The sequence below is a fragment of the Anomalospiza imberbis genome, chromosome 1 (assembly GCF_031753505.1).
Source record: "Anomalospiza imberbis isolate Cuckoo-Finch-1a 21T00152 chromosome 1, ASM3175350v1, whole genome shotgun sequence".
In the NCBI taxonomy this organism is placed as follows: Eukaryota; Metazoa; Chordata; class Aves; order Passeriformes; family Viduidae; genus Anomalospiza; species Anomalospiza imberbis.
The window spans coordinates 2,413,812-2,434,400 of record NC_089681.1 but is presented as its reverse complement, the minus strand read 5'-3'; the positions used below and the strand labels follow the sequence as shown (position 1 = coordinate 2,434,400).

Genomic DNA, 20,589 nt, shown 5'->3' with positions numbered 1-20,589 from the left:
ATCAGTGGGATCACTGGGATCAGCGCGACGGGGCCCGCCAGTGCCAGCAGGTACGGGGACACGGGATCAGGGATCTGTGGGATCTATGGGATCTGTGGGATCTGTGGGATCAGAGGCGCCGTCAGTACCTGGAGTACCTGGCAGTTCTGGGATCAGGGATCCGTCCCTCCCCTGCGCCAGCCCAGGAGCCGTTGGGTTGTTCCTGGGATCTGTTCCCATTCCCAGGATCTGTTCCCATGCCTGGGATCCGTCCCCATTCCCAGGATCCGCCCCCATTCCAAGCCCCCCAGAGGGGATCCTGGGGGCACGGACAGATCCCTCTCCCCTGAGGGATCCCTCTCCCCTGAGGGATCCCTCTCCGCTCTCTCCGCGCTCTCCCGGATCCGCCGCAGCAGGGACGGAGCGAGGACGGCTCCGCCGGGGCCCTGCAGGGATTCCTCCACCTCTCCTCCGACTTTGGCTGACCCGGGACCCCCCGGACCCCCCCGGGACCCCCAGATCCCCCGAGAGTTCCTGGGATCCCCCCAGGACCCCCTCAGATCCCTCTGGACTCCTGGGATTCCCCGGGACACCCACAGATCCCGCTGGACTCCTGGGACCCCCCAGGACCCTCCCAGATCCCACTGGACTCCTGGGATCCCCCGGGACCCCCCCAGATCCCTCTGGACTCCTGGGATCCCCCGGGACCCCCCCAGGACTCCCCCAGACCCACGGATCCCCCGGGATCCCCTGTGCCCACCGTGGGCCCTGGATGAGGAGATGGATCCCGGATCCAAGAACTGCCGGATCCCCCCCGATCCCGACCCCCCCGGGACCCCCCTGCTCAGCCCCAGGTGGTTCTGGAACGTTCTAGGGAAGGGGGGTATTTGGGGGGGCACCATCAGACCTTGGGGGTCCCAGGTTTGGGGTCCCAGGTTTGGGGTCCCACGTTTGGGTCTCTCAGGTTTGGGGTCCCAGGTTTGAGTCTCTCAGATTTGGGGTCCCAGGTTTGGGGTCTCAGTTTGGGGTCCCAGGTTTGGGGTCTCAGGTTTGGGGTCTCAGGTTTGGGGTTCCAGGTTTGGGGTCTCAGGTTTGGGGTCTCAGGTTTGGGGTTCCAGGTTTGGGGTCTCAGGTTTGGGGTCTCTCAGTTTTGGGGTCTCAGGTTTGGGGTCTCAGGTTTGGGGTTCCAGGTTTGGGGTCTCAGGTTTGGGGTCTCAGGTTTGGGGTTCCAGGTTTGGGGTCCCAGGTTTGGGGTCTCAGGTTTGGGGTTGCAGGTTTGGGGTCTCTCAGGTTTGGGGTCTCAGGTTTGGGGTCTCTCAGTTTTGGGGTCTCAGGTTTGGGGTCTCAGGTTTGGGGTTCCAGGTTTGGGGTCTCAGGTTTGGGGTTGCAGGTTTGGGGTCTCTCAGGTTTGGGGTCCCAGGTTTGGGGTCTCTCAGGTTTGGGGTCTCTCAGGTTTGGGGTCCCAGATTTGGGGTCCCAGGTTTGGGGTCCCAGGTTTGGGGTATCTCAGGTTTGGGGTCTCTCAATTTTGGGGTCCCAGGTTTGGGGTCTCTCAGTTTTGGGGTCCCAGGTTTGGGTCTCTCAGGTTTGGGGTCTCAGGTTTGGGGTCTCAGTTTGGGGTCCCAGGTTTGGGGTCCCAGGTTTGGGGTCCCAGGTTTGGGGTCTCTGGTTTGGGTCTCTCAGGTTTGGGGTCTCTCAGTTTTGGGGTCCCAGGTTTGGGGTCCCAGGTTTGGGGTCTCAGGTTTGGGGTCCCAGGTTTGAGGTCCCAGGTTTGGGGTCCCAGGTTTGGGGTCCCAGGTTTGGGTCTCTCAGGTTTGGGGTCTCAGGTTTGGGGTCTCAGTTTTGGGGTCTCTCAGGTTTGGATCTCTCAGGTTTGGGGTCTCAGGTTTGGGGTCCCAGGTTTGGGGTCTCAGGTTTGGGGTCTCAGGTTTGGGGTCTCTCAGTTTTGGGGTCCCAGGTTTGGGGTCTCAGGTTTGGGGTCCCAGGTTTGGGGTCTCAGTTTGGGGTCCCACGTTTGGGGTCCCAGGTTTGGGGTCCCAGGTTTGGGGTCTCAGTTTGGGGTCCCAGGTTTGGGGTCTCAGGTTTGGGGTCCTGGGATTGGGGTCCCAGGTTTGGGGTCTCTCAGTTTTGGGGTCTCTCAGGTTTGGGGTCTCAGGTTTGGGGTCCCAGATTTGGAGTCCCACATTTGGGGTCCCACATTTGGGGTCTCTCAGGTTTGGGGTCTCATGTTTGGGGTCCCAGGTTTGGGTCTCTCAGTTTTGGGGTCCCAGGTTTGGGGGTCCCACGTTTGGGGGTCCCACGTTTGGGGTCTCAGGTTTGGGGTCTCAGTTTGGGGTCCCAGGTTTGGGGTCTCAGGTTTGGGGTCTCAGGTTTGGGTCTCTCAGGTTTGGGGTCTCAGGTTTGGGGTCTCAGGTTTGGGGTCTCTCAGGTTTGGGGTCTCAGGTTTGGGGTCCCAGGTTTGGGGTCCCACGTTTGGGGTCTCAGTTTGGGGTCCCAGGTTTGGGGTCCCAGGTTTGGGGGTCCCAGGTTTGGGGTGTCATGTTTGGGGTCTCTCAGGTTTGGGGTCCCAGGTTTGGGGGTCCCAGGTTTGGGGTCTCAGTTTGGGGTCCCAGTTTTGGGGTTCCAGGTTTGGGGTCTCAGGTTTGGGGTCTCAGTTTGGGGTCCCAGGTTTGGGGGTCCCAGGTTTGGGGTCTCAGTTTGGGTCTCTCAGGTTTGGGGTCTCTCAGTTTTGGGGTCCCAGGTTTGGGGGTCCCAGGTTTGGGGTCCCAGGTTTGGGGTCTCAGTTTGGGGTCCCAGGTTTGGGGTTCCAGGTTTGGGGTCTCAGGTTTGGGGTCTCAGGTTTGGGTCTCTCAGGTTTGGGGTCTCAGGTTTGGGGTCCCAGGTTTGGGGTCCCACGTTTGGGGTCTCAGTTTGGGGTCTCAGTTTGGGGTCCCAGGTTTGGGGGTCCCAGGTTTGGGGTGTCATGTTTGGGGTCTCTCAGGTTTGGGGTCCCAGGTTTGGGGGTCCCAGGTTTGGGGTCTCAGTTTGGGGTCCCAGGTTTGGGGTTCCAGGTTTGGGGTCTCAGGTTTGGGGTCTCAGTTTGGGGTCCCAGGTTTGGGGGTCCCAGGTTTGGGGTCTCAGTTTGGGTCTCTCAGGTTTGGGGTCTCTCAGTTTTGGGGTCCCAGGTTTGGGGGTCCCAGGTTTGGGGTCCCAGGTTTGGGGTCCCAGGTTTGGGTCTCTCAGGTTTGGGGTCTCAGGTTTGGGGTCTCAGTTTTGGGGTCTCTCAGGTTTGGATCTCTCAGGTTTGGATCTCTCAGGTTTGGGGTCTCAGGTTTGGGGTCCCAGGTTTGGGATCCCACGTTTGGGGTCTCTCAGGTTTGGGGTCTCTCAGGTTTGGGGTCTCAGGTTTGGGGTCCCAGGTTTGGGGTCTCAGTTTGGGGTCCCACGTTTGGGGTCCCAGGTTTGGGGTCCCAGGTTTGGGGTCTCAGTTTGGGGTCCCAGGTTTGGGGTCTCAGTTTGGGGTCCCAGGTTTGGGGTCTCAGGTTTGGGGTCTCAGGTTTGGGGTTCCAGGTTTGGGGTCTCAGGTTTGGGGTCTCAGGTTTGGGGTTCCAGGTTTGGGGTCTCAGGTTTGGGGTCTCTCAGTTTTGGGGTCTCAGGTTTGGGGTCTCAGGTTTGGGGTTCCAGGTTTGGGGTCTCAGGTTTGGGGTCTCAGGTTTGGGGTTCCAGGTTTGGGGTCCCAGGTTTGGGGTCTCAGGTTTGGGGTTGCAGGTTTGGGGTCTCTCAGGTTTGGGGTCTCAGGTTTGGGGTCTCTCAGTTTTGGGGTCTCAGGTTTGGGGTCTCAGGTTTGGGGTTCCAGGTTTGGGGTCTCAGGTTTGGGGTTGCAGGTTTGGGGTCTCTCAGGTTTGGGGTCCCAGGTTTGGGGTCTCTCAGGTTTGGGGTCTCTCAGGTTTGGGGTCCCAGATTTGGGGTCCCAGGTTTGGGGTCCCAGGTTTGGGGTATCTCAGGTTTGGGGTCTCTCAGGTTTGTGTCTCTCTGGTTTGGGGTCTCTCAGTTTTGGGGTCCCAGGTTTGGGTCTCTCAGGTTTGGGGTCTCAGGTTTGGGGTCTCAGTTTGGGGTCCCAGGTTTGGGGTCCCAGGTTTGGGGTCCCAGGTTTGGGGTCTCTGGTTTGGGTCTCTCAGGTTTGGGGTCTCTCAGTTTTGGGGTCCCAGGTTTGGGGTCCCAGGTTTGGGGTCTCAGGTTTGGGGTCCCAGGTTTGAGGTCCCAGGTTTGGGGTCCCAGGTTTGGGGTCCCAGGTTTGGGTCTCTCAGGTTTGGGGTCTCAGGTTTGGGGTCTCAGTTTTGGGGTCTCTCAGGTTTGGATCTCTCAGGTTTGGATCTCTCAGGTTTGGGGTCTCAGGTTTGGGGTCCCAGGTTTGGGGTCTCAGGTTTGGGGTCTCAGGTTTGGGGTCTCTCAGTTTTGGGGTCCCAGGTTTGGGGTCTCAGGTTTGGGGTCCCAGGTTTGGGATCCCACGTTTGGGGTCTCTCAGGTTTGGGGTCTCTCAGGTTTGGGGTCTCAGGTTTGGGGTCCCAGGTTTGGGGTCTCAGTTTGGGGTCCCACGTTTGGGGTCCCAGGTTTGGGGTCCCAGGTTTGGGGTCTCAGTTTGGGGTCCCAGGTTTGGGGTCTCAGGTTTGGGGTCCTGGGATTGGGGTCCCAGGTTTGGGTCTCTCAGGTTTGGGGTCTCTCAGGTTTGGGGTCTCAGGTTTGGGGTCCCAGATTTGGAGTCCCACATTTGGGGTCCCACATTTGGGGTCTCTCAGGTTTGGGGTCTCATGTTTGGGGTCCCAGGTTTGGGTCTCTCAGTTTTGGGGTCCCAGGTTTGGGGGTCCCACGTTTGGGGGTCCCACGTTTGGGGTCTCAGGTTTGGGGTCTCAGTTTGGGGTCCCAGGTTTGGGGTCTCAGTTTGGGGTCTCAGGTTTGGGTCTCTCAGGTTTGGGGTTCCAGGTTTGGGGTCTCAGGTTTGGGGTCTCAGGTTTGGGGTCTCTCAGGTTTGGGGTCTCAGGTTTGGGGTCTCAGGTTTGGGGTCTCTCAGGTTTGGGGTCTCAGGTTTGGGGTCCCAGGTTTGGGGTCCCACGTTTGGGGTCTCAGTTTGGGGTCCCAGGTTTGGGGTCCCAGGTTTGGGGGTCCCAGGTTTGGGGTGTCATGTTTGGGGTCTCTCAGGTTTGGGGTCCCAGGTTTGGGGGTCCCAGGTTTGGGGTCTCAGTTTGGGGTCCCAGGTTTGGGGTTCCAGGTTTGGGGTCTCAGGTTTGGGGTCTCAGTTTGGGGTCCCAGGTTTGGGGGTCCCAGGTTTGGGGTCTCAGTTTGGGTCTCTCAGGTTTGGGGTCTCTCAGTTTTGGGGTCCCAGGTTTGGGGGTCCCAGGTTTGGGGTCCCAGGTTTGGGGTCCCAGGTTTGGGGTCTCCGGTTTGGGTCTCTCAGGTTTGGGGTCTCTCAGTTTTGGGGTCCCAGGTTTGGGTCTCTCAGGTTTGGGGTCCCAGGTTTGGGGTCTCAGTTTGGGGTCCCAGGTTTGGGGTCCCAGGTTTGGGGTCTCCGGTTTGGGTATCTCAGGTTTGGGGTCTCTCAGTTTTGGGGTCCCAGGTTTGGGGTCTCTCAGTTTTGGGGTCCCAGGTTTGGGGTCTCTCAGGTTTGTGTCTCTCTGGTTTGGGGTCTTTCAGTTTTGGGGTCCCAGGTTTGGGGTCTCATGTTTGGGGTCCCAGGTTTGGGTCTCTCAGTTTTGGGGTCCCAGGTTTGGGGTCTCTCAGGTTTTGGGGTCCCAGGTTTGGGGGTCCCGTGCTTCGGGGGTCCCCAGTCCTCAGCTGGCACCGCGGCAATGGGGAGGAGCTGTGGCCCCAGATTTGGGGGTCCTGGTTCTGTCACCCCATTAAAGCCTCGTCCCACCCCCGGCTCCGGCGGCTCCGTCTGTGGGGAGGGGGCTGGGGGGATTCTGGGCTTTGGGGGGTCCCATTCCCACCTGGATCCTGGGGATTCCCTGGAGCCCCTCCATGTGTCCCCAGAATGTCCCGGAATCCCCGCCAGGCTGGGGACATTTGGGGACACAGCTGGGGCCGGGACGCCTCCCCTTCCCTTCCCCATCCCTCTTCCATCGCCCCTTCCTTCTCCCCGTTCCCTTTCCCGCTTCTCCTTCCTTTCCGCTCTTCTCGTTCCCGATCTCTTTCCTTCCGCTGTTTTATTCTTCCTCTTTCCCCTTCCCCTTTTCCCCTTTTCCCCTTTTCCTCCTCCTCTTTCCCCTTCCCCTTTTCCCTCTCCTCTTTTCCCTTTCCCCTTTTCCCCTTTTCCTCCTCCTCTTTTCCCTTTTCCCTTCCCCTTTTCCCCTTCCCCTTTTCCTCCTCCTCTTTTCCCTTTCCCCTTCCCCTTTTCCTCCTCCTCTTTCCCCTTTCCCTTTTTCCACTTTTCCTCCTCCTCTTCCCTTTCCCCTTTTCCTCCTCCTCTTTTCCCTTTTCCCTTCCCCTTACCATTTTCCCCTTTTCTTTTCCCTGTTTTCCCCTTTCCTCCTCCCACTCGTCTCTTTCTCCCCTTTTCCTCTTTCCCCTTGGGATGTCCCTCACTGGGGTCATCCCTGACCGGGGTCATTCCCATCCCTGTCCGGGGTCATTCCCGTTCCTGACCGGGGTCATTCCCATCCATGCCCGGGGTCATTCCTGTCACTGCCCGGGGTGATTCCCGTTACTGCCCGGGGTTTTTCTGATTTTCCCCATTTTTCCGCCCATTCCCAGGCGCTGGAGGCGGAGCGGCAGCAGAACTTCCAGCAGTCGCTCCCGTTTTTCCCAATTTCCCGGTTTTTTCCCCCGTTCCCAGGCGCTGGAGGCGGAGCGGCAGCAGAACTTCCAGCAGCCGCTCCCGTTTTTCCCATTTTCCCCGTTTTTCCCATTTTCCCGGTTTTTCCCCCCGTTCCCAGGCGCTGGAGGCGGAGCGGCAGCGGAACTTCCAGCAGCCGCTCCCGTTTTTCCCATTTTTCCCGTTTTTCCCATTTTCCCGGTTTTTCGCCCGTTCCCAGGCGCTGGAGGCGGAGCGGCAGCAGAACTTCCAGCAGCCGCTCCCGTTTTTCCCATTTTCCCCGTTTTTCCCATTTTCCCGGTTTTTTCCCCCGTTCCCAGGCGCTGGAGGCGGAGCGGCAGCGGAACTTCCAGCAGCCGCTCCCGTTTTTCCCATTTTTCTGGTTTTTTTGCCCGTTTCCAGGTGCTGGAGGCGGAGCGGCAGCAGAACTTCCAGCAGCCGCTCCCGTTTTTCCCATTTTCCCGGTTTTTCCCATTTTTCCGGTTTTTTCCCCCGTTCCCAGGAGGCGGAGCGGCAGCGGAACTTCCAGCAGCCGCTCCCGTTTTTCCCATTTTCCCGGTTTTTCCCATTTTCCCGGTTTTTTCGCCCGTTCCCAGGCGCTGGAGGCGGAGCGGCAGCAGAACTTCCAGCAGCCGCTCCCATTTTTCCCATTTTTCCCGGTTTTTTCCCCCGTTCCCAGGCGCTGGAGGCGGAGCGGCAGCAGAACTTCCAGCAGCCGCTCCCGTTTTTCCCATTTTCCCGGTTTTTCCCATTTTCCCGGTTTTTTCCCCCGTTCCCAGGCGCTGGAGGCGGAGCGGCAGCAGAACTTCCAGCAGCCGCTCCCGTTTTTCCCATTTTCCCGGTTTTTCCCATTTTCCCGGTTTTTTCCCCCGTTCCCAGGCGCTGGAGGCGGAGCGGCAGCGGAACTTCCAGCAGCCGCTCCCGTTTTTCCCATTTTTCCCATTTTCCCGGTTTTTTCGCCTGTTCCCAGGCGCTGGAGGCAGAGCGGCAGCAGAACTTCCAGCAGCCGCTCCCGTTTTTCCCATTTTCCCCGTTTTTCCCATTTTCCCGGTTTTTCCGCCCATTCCCAGGCGCTGGAGGCGGAGCGGCAGCGGAACTTCCAGCCGCCGCTCCCGTTTTTCCCATTTTCCCCGTTTTTCCCATTTTCCCGGTTTTTTTGCCCGTTCCCAGGCGCTGGAGGCGGAGCGGCAGCAGAACTTCCAGCAGCCTCTCCCGTTTTTCCCATTTTCCCCGTTTTTCCCGGTTTTTTCGCCCGTTCCCAGGCGCTGGAGGCGGAGCGGCAGCAGAACTTCCAGCAGCCGCTCCCGTTTTTCCCATTTTCCCGGTTTTTCCCATTTTCCCGGTTTTTTCGCCCGTTCCCAGGCGCTGGAGGCGGAGCGGCAGCAGAACTTCCAGCAGCCGCTCCCGTTTTTCCCATTTTCCCGGTTTTTCCCATTTTCCCGGTTTTTCCGCCCATTCCCAGGCGCTGGAGGCGGAGCGGCAGCAGAACTTCCAGCAGCCGCTCCCGTTTTTCCCATTTTCCCCGTTTTTCCCATTTTCCCAGTTTTTTCCCCCGTTCCCAGGCGCTGGAGGCGGAGCGGCAGCAGAACTTCCAGCAGCCGCTCCCGTTTTTCCCATTTTCCCCGTTTTTCCCATTTTCCCGGTTTTTTCGCCCATTCCCAGGCGCTGGAGGCGGAGCGGCAGCAGAACTTCCAGCAGCCACTCCCATTTTTCCCATTTTCCCCGTTTTTCCCATTTTCCCCTTTTTTTTCCCCCGTTCCCAGGCGCTGGAGGCGGAGCGGCAGCAGAACTTCCAGCAGCCGCTCCCGTTTTTCCCATTTTCCCCGTTTTTCCCATTTTCCCCGTTTTTTCCCCCGTTCCCAGGCGCTGGAGGTGGAGCGGCAGCAGAACTTCCAGCAGCCGCTCCCGTTTTTCCCATTTTCCCGGTTTTTCCCATTTTCCCGGTTTTTTCCCCCGTTCCCAGGCGCTGGAGGCGGAGCGGCAGCGGAACTTCCAGCAGCCGCTCCCGTTTTTCCCATTTTCCCGGTTTTTTCGCCCGTTCCCAGGCGCTGGAGGCGGAGCGGCAGCAGAACTTCCAGCAGCCGCTCCCATTTTTCCCATTTTTCCCGGTTTTTTCCCCCGTTCCCAGGCGCTGGAGGCGGAGCGGCAGCAGAACTTCCAGCAGCCGCTCCCGTTTTTCCCATTTTCCCGGTTTTTCCCATTTTCCCGGTTTTTTCCCCCGTTCCCAGGCGCTGGAGGCGGAGCGGCAGCAGAACTTCCAGCAGCCGCTCCCGTTTTTCCCATTTTCCCGGTTTTTCCCATTTTCCCGGTTTTTTCCCCCGTTCCCAGGCGCTGGAGGCGGAGCGGCAGCAGAACTTCCAGCAGCCGCTCCCGTTTTTCCCATTTTCCCAGTTTTTCCCATTTTTCCGGTTTTTTCCCCCGTTCCCAGGCGCCGGAGGCGGAGCGGCAGCAGAACTTCCAGCAGCCGCTCCCGTTTTTCCCATTTTCCCTGTTTTTCCCATTTTTCTGGTTTTTTTGCCCGTTTCCAGGCGCTGGAGGCGGAGCGGCAGCGGAACTTCCAGCAGCCGCTCCCGTTTTTCCCATTTTCCCGGTTTTTCCCATTTTCCCGTTTTTCCCCCCGTTCCCAGGCGCTGGAGGCGGAGCGGCAGCAGAACTTCCAGCAGCCGCTCCCGTTTTTCCCATTTTCCCGATTTTTTCGCCCGTTCCCAGGCGCTGGAGGCGGAGCGGCAGCAGAACTTCCAGCAGCCGCTCCCGTTTTTCCCATTTTCCCGGTTTTTCCCATTTTCCCGGTTTTTTCGCCCTTTCCCAGGCGCTGGAGGCGGAGCGGCAGCAGAACTTCCAGCAGCCGCTCCCGTTTTTCCCATTTTCCCCGTTTTTCCCATTTTCCCGGTTTTTTCGCCCGTTCCCAGGCGCTGGAGGCGGAGCAGCAGCAGAACTTCCAGCAGTCTCTCCCGTTTTTCCCATTTTCCCGGTTTTTTCCCATTTTCCCGGTTTTTTCGCCCGTTCCCAGGCGCTGGAGGCGGAGCGGCAGCGGAACTTCCAGCAGCCGCTCCCGTTTTTCCCATTTTCCCCGTTTTTCCCATTTTCCCGGTTTTTTCCCCCGTTCCCAAGCGCTGGAGGCGGAGCGGCAGCAGAACTTCCAGCAGTCGCTCCCGTTTTTCCTATTTTCCCATTTTTCCCATTTTTCCGGTTTTTTCCCCCGTTCCCAGGCGCTGGAGGCGGAGCGGCAGCGGAACTTCCAGCAGCCGCTCCCGTTTTTCCCATTTTCCCGGTTTTTTCGCCCGTTCCCAGGCGCTGGAGGCGGAGCGGCAGCAGAACTTCCAGCAGCCGCTCCCGTTTTTCCCATTTTTCATGTTTTTCCCATTTTCCCGGTTTTTCCCCCCATTCCCAGGCGCTGGAGGCGGAGCGGCAGCAGAACTTCCAGCAGCCGCTCCCGTTTTTCCCATTTTTCCCATTTTTCCCGTTTTTTTCCCCCGTTCCCAGGTGCTGGAGGCGGAGCGGCAGCAGAACTTCCAGCAGCCGCTCCCGTTTTTCCCATTTTCCCGGTTTTTCCCATTTTCCCGGTTTTTTCCCCCGTTCCCAGGCGCTGGAGGCGGAGCGGCAGCAGAACTTCCAGCAGCCGCTCCCGTTTTTCCCATTTTCCCGGTTTTTTCGCCCGTTCCCAGGCGCTGGAGGCGGAGCGGCAGCAAAACTTCCAGCAGCCGCTCCCGTTTTTCCCATTTTCCCGGTTTTTCCCCCCATTCCCAGGCGCTGGAGGCGGAGCGGCAGCAGAACTTCCAGCAGCCGCTCCCGTTTTTCCCATTTTCCCGGTTTTTCCCATTTTCCCGGTTTTTTCAGCCCATTCCCAGGCACTGGAGGCGGAGCGGCAGCAGAACTTCCAGCAGTCGCTCCCGTTTTTCCCATTTTCCCCGTTTTTTCCCCCGTTCCCAGGCGCTGGAGGCGGAGCGGCAGCAGAACTTCCAGCAGTCGCTCCCGTTTTTGCCATTTTCCCCGTTTTTCCCATTTTCCCCGTTTTTTCCCCCGTTCCCAGGCGCTGGAGGCGGAGCGGCAGCAGAACTTCCAGCAGCCGCTCCCGTTTTTCCCATTTTCCCCGTTTTTCCCGGTTTTTTCGCCCGTTCCCAGGCGCTGGAGGCGGAGCGGCAGCGGAACTTCCAGCAGCCGCTCCCGTTTTTCCCATTTTCCCGGTTTTTACCATTTTCCCGTTTTTTTCCCCCGTTCCCAGGCGCTGGAGGCGGAGCGGCAGCAGAACTTCCAGCAGCTGCTCCCGTTTTTCCCATTTTCCCGGTTTTTTCCCCCATTCCCAGGCGCTGGAGGCGGAGCGGCAGCGGAACTTCCAGCAGCCGCTCCCGTTTTTCCCATTTTCCCGGTTTTTCCCATTTTCCCGTTTTTTTCCCCCGTTCCCAGGCGCTGGAGGCGGAGCGGCAGCAGAACTTCCAGCAGCCGCTCCCGTTTTTCCCATTTTCCCGGTTTTTCCCATTTTCCCGGTTTTTCCCCCTTCCCAGGCGCTGGAGGCGGAGCGGCAGCAGAACTTCCAGCAGCCGCTCCCGTTTTTCCCATTTTCCCGGTTTTTTCCCCCGTTCCCAGGCGCTGGAGGCGGAGCGGCAGCAGAACTTCCAGCAGCTGCTGCGGGCGGAGCAGGCGGAGCTGGTGCCGAACCCGGAGCCGCTCGAGTGCGGGATCTGCCTGCAGGAGGTGCCGGCGGGCCGGGCCGTGCTGCTGCGCGACTGCCTGCACAGCTTCTGCCGGTACCGGGGCCACGGCGGGACACAGCTGGGCACGCCTGGGATACAGCTGGGGACACACCTGGGACACAGCTGGGATACACCTGGGGACAGCTGGGACACACCTGGGATACAGCTGGGATACACCTGGATACACCTGGGGACACCTGGGACACAGCTGGGGACACCTGGGATACAGCTGGAGACACCTGGGCACACCTGGGATACACCCGGGGACACCCGGGGACACCTGGGGGACACCTGGGGACACCTGGGATACACCTGGGGACACCTGGGGACACCTGGGGACACCTGGGATACACCTGGGGACACCTGGGGACACCTGGGATACACCTGGGCACACCTGGATACACCTGGGCACACCTGGGTACACACCAGGGATACAGCTGGGGACACCTGGGGACACCTGGGGACACCTGGGGACACCTGGGGACACCTGGGATACACCTGAGCACACCTGGATACACCTGGGCACACCTGGGTACACACCAGGGATACAGCTGGGGACACCTGGGTTACACCTGGGATACACCTGGACACACCTGGGATACACATGGGCACACCTGGGATACACGTGGGATACACCTGGGGACACCTGGGCACACCTGGGACACAGCTGGGGACACCCAGGATACACCTGGGACACACCTGGGCACACCTGGGATACACCTGGATACACCTGGGGACACCTGGGATACAGCTGGGGACACCCAGGATACACCTGGGGCACACCTGAGCACACCTGGGGACACCTGGGGACACCTGGACACACCTGGACATACCTGGGACACACCTGGGGACACCTGGGACACACCTGGGCCCGGCCCTGGGACCCCCCCCACTGCCATGACCGGTGCCAGCATCCCCCACCCCAGAGTGACCACCCCAGTGACCACCACAGTGACCACCAGTGACCACCCCAGTGACCACCACAGTGACCACCAGTGACCACCAGTGACCACCACAGTGACCACCACAGTGACCACCCCAGTGACCACCCCAGTGACCACCAGTGACCACCCCAGTGACCACCAGTGACCACCACAGTGACCACCACAGTGACCACCACAGTGACCACCCCAGTGACCACCAGTGACCACCAGTGACCACCCCAGTGACCACCAGTGACCACCAGTGACCACTACAGTGACCACCACAGTGACCACCAGTGACCACCCCAGTGACCACCAGTGACCACCACAGTGACCACCCCAGTGACCACCCCAGTGACCACCACAGTGACCACCAGTGACCACCAGTGACCACCCCAGTGACCACCCCAGTGACCACCAGTGACCACCAGTGACCACCACAGTGACCACCACAGTGACCACCCCAGTGACCACCAGTGACCACCCCAGTGACCACCCCAGTGACCACCAGTGACCACCACAGTGACCACCCCAGTGACCACCATTGACCACCACAGTGACCACCAGTGACCACCACAGTGACCACCACAGTGACCACCCCAGTGACCACCAGTGACCACCAGTGACCACCCCAGTGACCACCTCAGTGACCACCACAGTGACCACCAGTGACCACCCCAGTGACCACCACAGTGACCACCACAGTGACCACCAGTGACCACCACAGTGACCACCAGTGACCACCACAGTGACCACCACAGTGACCACCACAGTGACCACCAGTGACCACCACAGTGACCACCACAGTGACCACCACAGTGACCACCAGTGACCACCACAGTGACCACCACAGTGACCACCACAGTGACCACCACAGTGACCACCCCAGTGACCACCACAGTGACCACCACAGTGACCACCAGTGACCACCACAGTGACCACCACAGTGACCACCACAGTGACCACCAGTGACCACCACAGTGACCACCACAGTGACCACCACAGTGACCACCAGTGACCACCACAGTGACCACCACAGTGACCACCCCACTGACCACCAGTGACCACCACAGTGACCACCAGTGACCACCACAGTGACCACCCCAGTGACCACCCCAGTGACCACCCCAGTGACCACCACAGTGACCACCAGTGACCACCAGTGACCACCACAGTGACCACCCCAGTGACCACCACAGTGACCACCACAGTGACCACCAGTGACCACCACAGTGACCACCACAGTGACCACCCCACTGACCACCAGTGACCACCACAGTGACCACCAGTGACCACCACAGTGACCACCACAGTGACCACCCCACTGACCACCAGTGACCACCACAGTGACCACCAGTGACCACCAGTGACCACCCCAGTGACCACCACAGTGACCACCACAGTGACCACCAGTGACCACCACAGTGACCACCACAGTGACCACCCCACTGACCACCAGTGACCACCACAGTGACCACCAGTGACCACCCCAGTGACCACCAGTGACCACCAGTGACCACCCCAGTGACCACCCCAGTGACCACCACAGTGACCACCAGTGACCACCCCACTGACCACCACAGTGACCACCAGTGACCACCAGTGACCACCACAGTGACCACCAGTGACCACCGGTGACCACCCCAGTGACCACCAGTGACCACCACAGTGACCACCAGTGACCACCAGTGACCACCAGTGACCACCCCCACTCCATCCCAGTGACCACCACAGTGACCACCACAGTGACCACCAGTGACCACCACAGTGACCACCAGTGACCACCAGTGACCACCACAGTGACCACCACAGTGACCACCAGTGACCACCACAGTGACCACCACAGTGACCACCCCACTGACCACCAGTGACCACCACAGTGACCACCAGTGACCACCCCAGTGACCACCAGTGACCACCAGTGACCACCCCAGTGACCACCCCAGTGACCACCACAGTGACCACCAGTGACCACCCCACTGACCACCACAGTGACCACCAGTGACCACCAGTGACCACCACAGTGACCACCAGTGACCACCGGTGACCACCCCAGTGACCACCAGTGACCACCACAGTGACCACCAGTGACCACCAGTGACCACCAGTGACCACCCCCACTCCATCCCAGTGACCACCACAGTGACCACCACAGTGACCACCAGTGACCACCACAGTGACCACCAGTGACCACCAGTGACCACCCCCACTCCATCCCAGTGACCACCACAGTGTCCCTGGCCCCCCCGTGTCCCCGAGCCCCCTGGTGTCCCCAAGCCCCCCGGTGTCCCCGAGCCCCCCGTGACGCCCCGGTGTCCCCAAGCCCCCGGTGTCCCCAAGCCCCCGGTGTCCCCGAGCCCCCCGGTGTCCCCGTGACGCCCCGGTGTCCCCGGTGTCCCCGAGCCCCCGGTGTCCCCGAGCCCCCCGGTGTCCCCGAGCCCCCCGGTGTCCCCGGTGTCCCCGAGCCCCCCGGTGTCCCCGAGCCCCCGGTGTCCCCGGTGTCCCCGGGCCCCCCGGTGTCCCTGGTGTCCCCGGGCCCCCCAGTGTCCCCGGTGTCCCCGAGCCCCCCGGTGTCCCCGGTGTCCCCGTGACGCCCCGGTGTCCCCGCTGTCCGCAGGGAGTGCCTGCGCCAGGTGATCAACTTCAGCGCGGAGCCGGTGGTGGCCTGTCCCTTCCGCGATGTCACCTACGCCTGCGGCAGCCACCTGCAGGAGCGCGAGATCCGCGCGGTGCGGCCCGGGGGCACCGGGGGAACCGGGGGGTCCGGGGGAACCGGGAGAACTGGGAGCTCCGGGGGGACCGGGAGAACCGGGAGCACCGTGGGGATCGGGGGAACCGGGAGAACTGGGAGCTCCGGGGGGATCGGGAGAACCGGGGGGTCCGGGGGGATCGGGGGCACCGCGGGGTCCAGGGGGATCGGGGGAACCGGGGGGATCGGGAGAACAGGGGGTCCGGGGAGCACCGGGGGGATCGGGGGCACTGGGGGGACCGGGAGCACCGGGGGGATCGGGAGAACAGGGGGTCCAGGGGGATCGGGGGCACCGGGGGAACCGGGAGCACCGGGGGGATCGGGAGAACAGGGGGTCCAGGGGGATCGGGGGCACCGGGGGAACCGGGAGAACAGGGGGTCCGGGGGGATCGGGAGAACTGGGAGCTCCGGGGGGTCCAGGGGGATCGGGGACACCGGGAGAACCGGGGGGTCCGGGGGAACCGGGAGAACAGGGGGTCCAGGGGGATCGGGGGAACCGGGGGGATCGGGAGAACAGGGGGTCCGGGGAGCACCGGGGGGATCGGGGGGTCCGGGGGAACCGGGAGAACAGGGGGTCCAGGGGGATCGGGGGAACCGGGCAGCATCGGGGGGACCGGGGAGCACCGGAGGTCCGGGGGGACCAGGGGGCACTGGGGGGTCCGAGAGCACCGGGGGGGACCGGGGGGGTCCAGGGACACCGGGGGTGTCACAGCCACACCCGCGGGGGAGCTCCCAGGGGACCGGGCTGTCCCCCGGAGCGGGGCTGGTGACACGGGGGTCCCCGGGGGTGGGTGACGGTCACTCGGGGGGGTCCCAACGTGGACGTGCCACCCCCGGAGCGGGGCTGGTGACACGGGGGTCCCCGGGGGTGGGTGACGGTCACTCGGGGGGTCCCAACGCCGCTCCCCCCGGTGTCGCAGCTGCTGTCCCCCGAGGAGCACGCGCGGTTCCTGGCCCGGGGGCTGGCTCGGGGTCCCCGGGGGTGGGTGACGGTCACTCGGGGGGTCCAACGCCGCTCCCCCCGGTGTCGCAGCTGCTGTCCCCCGAGGAGCACGCGCGGTTCCTGGCCCGGGGGCTGGCGCTGGCCGAGCGCCGCAGCCGGAACAGCTTCCACTGCCGGGGCCGGGACTGCCCGGGCTGGTGCTTCTACGAGGACGCGGTGAACGAGTTCCCGTGCCCGGTGTGCGGCGCCCTCAACTGCCTCCTGTGCAAGGTGAGCCCGCGGTGGGTGGAGGGGGGGTCCCGGGGTCGGTCCCGGGGGTCCCGCGCTGACCCCCGGCCCCCCCAGGCCATCCACGAGGGCCAGAACTGCCGGCAGTACCAGGACGAGCTGCAGCTGCGGGCGCTCCACGACGCGGCGGCGCGCCAGACGCGGGACATGCTGCAGGTCGGGGCGGGGGCTCCCCGGGGAGGGGAGGGGTCCCCGGGGGTGGGGGGGGGTCCCCGCGGCCCTGACGCCCCCCAGCACAGCCCACCCCCCGTGCCCCTCCAGACGCTGGTGCAGCGGGGGGAGGCCATGCACTGCCCCACGTGCCGCATCGTGGTGCAGAAGAAGGACGGGTGCGACTGGATCCGCTGCACCGTGTGCCACACCGAGATCTGCTGGGTCACCAAGGGACCGCGATGGGGACCGGCGGTGAGGGGGGGTCCCGGGGGGGGTCCCGGAGGGGTCCCGGAGGGTTTGGGGCGAGCGGGGATCCCGGGGGATCCGGGGGGATCCGCTGCACCGTGTGCCACACCGAGATCTGCTGGGTCACCAAGGGACCGCGATGGGGACCGGCGGTGAGGGGGGGTCCCGGGGGAGGGGTCCCGGGGGGTTTGGGGCGAGCGGGGATCCCGGGGGATCCGGGGGGATCCGCTGCACCGTGTGCCACACCGAGATCTGCTGGGTCACCAAGGGACCGCGATGGGGACCGGCGGTGAGGGGGGGTCCCGGGGGGGGTCCCCAAGAGCTGTGCTGGGGTCTCAGGGTGATGGGGGACCCCAGGGTGAGGGAGGGGGACACAGGGTGACCCCAGGGTTAGGGGGGGACCCAGGGTGACCCCAGGGTGAGGGGGGGGGACACAGGGTGACCCCAGGGTGAGGGGGGGACCCAGGGTGACCCCAGGGTGAGGGGGGGGGACACAGAGTGACCTCAGGGTGAGGGGTGGGACCCAGGGTGACCCCGGGTTAGGGGGGACCCAGGGTGACCCCCGGGCAGGAGGGGGACACAGGGTGACCCCAGGGTGAGGGGGGGGACACAGGGTGACACCTGGGTGAGGGGGGACCCAGGGTGACCCCGGGCAGGAGGGGGGACATAGGGTGACCCCAGGGTGAGGGGGGGGGACACAGGGTGACCCCAGGGTTAGGGGGGGGACACAGAGTGACCCCAGGGTGAGGGGGGGGGACACAGGGTGACCCCAGGGTGAGGGGGGGGGACACAGGGTGACCCCAGGGTGAGGGGGGGGACACAGAGTGACCCCAGGGTTAGGGGGGGGACACAGAGTGACCCCAGGGTGAGGGGGGGGGGACACAGGGTGACCCCAGGGTGAGGGGGGGGGACACAGAGTGACCCAGGGTGAGGGGGGGGGGGACACAGAGTGACCCCAGGGTGAGGGGGGGGGACACAGGGTGACCCAGGGTGAGGGGGGGACACAGGGTGACCCCAGGGTGAGGGGGGGGACACAGAGTGACCTCAGGGTGAGGGGTGGGACCCAGGGTGACCCCCGGGTTAGGGGGGACCCAGGGTGACCCCCGGGCAGGAGGGGGGACACAGGGTGACCCAGGGTGAGGGGGGGGACACAGGGTGACACCTGGGTGAGGGGGGACCCAGGGTGACCCCCGGGCAGGAGGGGGGACATAGGGTGACCCCAGGGTGAGGGGGGGGGACACAGGGTGACCCCAGGGTTAGGGGGGGGACACAGAGTGACCCCAGGGTGAGGGGGGGGACACAGGGTGACCCCAGGGTGAGGGGGGGGGACACAGGGTGACCCCAGGGTGAGGGGGGGGGACACAGAGTGACCCCAGGGTTAGGGGGGGGACACAGAGTGACCCCAGGGTGAGGGGGGGGGGACACAGGGTGACCCCAGGGTGAGGGGGGGGGACACAGAGTGACCCCAGGGTGAGGGGGGGGGGGACACAGAGTGACCCCAGGGTGAGGGGGGGGGACACAGGGTGACCCCAGGGTGAGGGGGGGACACAGGGTGACCCCAGGGTGAGGGGGGGGGGACACAGAGTGACCCCCGGGCAGGAGGGGGGACATAGGGTGACCCCAGGGTGAGGGGGGGGGACACAGGGTGACCCCAGGGTTAGGGGGGGGACACAGAGTGACCCCAGGGTGAGGGGGGGGACACAGGGTGACCCCAGGGTGAGGGGGGGGGACACAGGGTGACCCCAGGGTGAGGGGGGGGACACAGAGTGACCCCGGGGGGGGGGGGGGGACACAGGGTGACCCCAGGGTGGGGGGGGGGGGACCCAGGGTGACCCCAGGGTTAGGGGGGACCCCGGGTGACCCCCGGGCGGGCTCCCCGCTGACCCCTGCCCTGTCCCCGCAGGGTCCCGGGGACACCAGCGGCGGCTGTCGCTGCAACGTCAACGGGCAGAGGTGCCACCCCCGGTGCCAGAACTGCCACTGACCCCCCCAGGCCACCCCCGGGGACACCCCGGGGACACCGAGCGACTGACGGGACCGGCCCCGGGCCCGAGACGGCGCCGGGAGAGGCCACGGCCTCTCACAGCGGGGACCGAGAGAGCGGACACAGGGACGGACAGAGGGACAGGGAGGATGGACACTGGACGGAGCCCAGGATGGACACACGGACGGAGCCCAGGATGGACACACGGACGGCCCCAGGGCGTGGAGGGGCCGGGGGGCCCAGGACCCGCGGGGGTCCCAGCCCGGGGGGGCCAATAAAGCCACTGAGTGTGACAGGCTGGCACTGCCACCCGCGTGGGACGGGGACACCGGGACACCCTGGGATGGGGACAGGGACATGGGGACACCCCCAGTGTGGGGACGGGGACACAGGGACACCCTGGGATGGGGACGGGGACACTGGGACACCCCAGTGTGGGGACGGGGACACGGGGACACCCCCAGTGTGGGGACGGGGACACCCTGGCACTGCCACCCGCGTGGGGACAGGGACACAGGGACACCCCAGCGTGGGGACGGGGACACGGGGACACCCTGACACTGCCACCCGCGTGGGGACGGGGACATGGGGACACCCCCAGCGTGGGGACGGGGACACCCTGGCACTGCCACCCGCGTGGGGACAGGGACATGGGGACACCCCCATCGTGGGGACGGGGACACGGGGACACCCTGGGATGGGGACGGGGACACAGGGACACCCTGGCACTGCCACCCGCGTGGGGACGGGGACACGGGGACACCCCCAGTGTGGGGACGGGGACATGGGGACACCCTGGCACTGCCACCCACGTGGGGATGGGGACACGGGGACACCCTGGGATGGGGACACGGGGACACCCTGGCACTGCCACCCGCGTGGGGACGGGGACATGGAGACATCCCCAGCGTGGGGACGGGGACACGGGAATCACCCTAGCATGGCCACCATTGTGGGGACAGGGACATGGGGACAATGACGGGGATGGGGACAGGGACAGGGACAGGGACAGGGAGGGGACATGGAGGGGACAGAGGTCACTCTCGGGATGGGGACAGTGACAGGGACAGGGACGTGGAGGGGACAGGGACAGGGATGGGGACATGGAGGGGACACAGGTCACTCTCGGGATGGGTCAAGGGGAGCTGGTGCTGAATGAGCCCAAAGCCAGCGGGGGCTGCGGTGGGGACGCAGCAGACAGACTCAGCCCCACTGCCAGCCCCACAGCAAGGACAGACCCAGCCCCACACACACCCAGCCCCACAGCAAGGACAGACCCAGCCCCACACAGACCCAGCCCCACACACGCCCAGCCCCACAGCAAGGACAGACCCAGCCCCACACAGACACAGCCCCACACACACCCAGCCCCACACCAAGGACAGACACAGCCCCACACACACCCAGCCCCACACACACCCAGCCCCACAGCAAGGACAGACCCAGCCCCACACACACCCAGCCCCACACACACCCAGCCCCACAGCAAGGACAGACCCAGCCCCACACACGCCCAGCCCCACACACGCCCAGCCCCACACCAAGGACAGACACAGCCCCACACACACCCAGCCCCACACACACCCAGCCCCACAGCAAGGACAGACCCAGCCCCACACACACCCAGCCCCACACCAAGGACGGACCCAGCCCCACACACACCCAGCACCGCACAGCCACAGCCCCACACACACCCAGCCCCACACAGACCCAGCCCCACACACGCCCAGCCCCACACCAAGGACAGACCCAGCCCCACACACGCCCAGCCCCACACACGCCCAGCCCCACTGCCAGCCCCACACCAAGGACAGACCCGGCCCCACACACACCCAGCCCCACAGCA

At 63.9% G+C, this 20,589-nt stretch overlaps 1 protein-coding gene across 1 annotated transcript in view; it reads left to right on the top strand.

The window, feature by feature from the left end:
• LOC137465270 (ranBP-type and C3HC4-type zinc finger-containing protein 1-like) overlaps positions 1-19,000 on the top strand; it is a gene marked incomplete at its 5' end in the record, with an annotated part of 35,272 nt that extends 16,272 nt beyond the window's left edge. The window contains 6 exons of the mRNA XM_068177224.1: positions 11,351-11,511; positions 14,998-15,109; positions 16,163-16,342; positions 16,418-16,516; positions 16,622-16,765; positions 18,663-19,000. Coding sequence (XP_068033325.1) covers positions 11,351-11,511; positions 14,998-15,109; positions 16,163-16,342; positions 16,418-16,516; positions 16,622-16,765; positions 18,663-18,743 — 777 coding nt within the window. The remainder of the gene's footprint in view (positions 1-11,350; positions 11,512-14,997; positions 15,110-16,162; positions 16,343-16,417; positions 16,517-16,621; positions 16,766-18,662) is intronic.
• Positions 19,001-20,589: the final 1,589 nt, after the last annotated feature.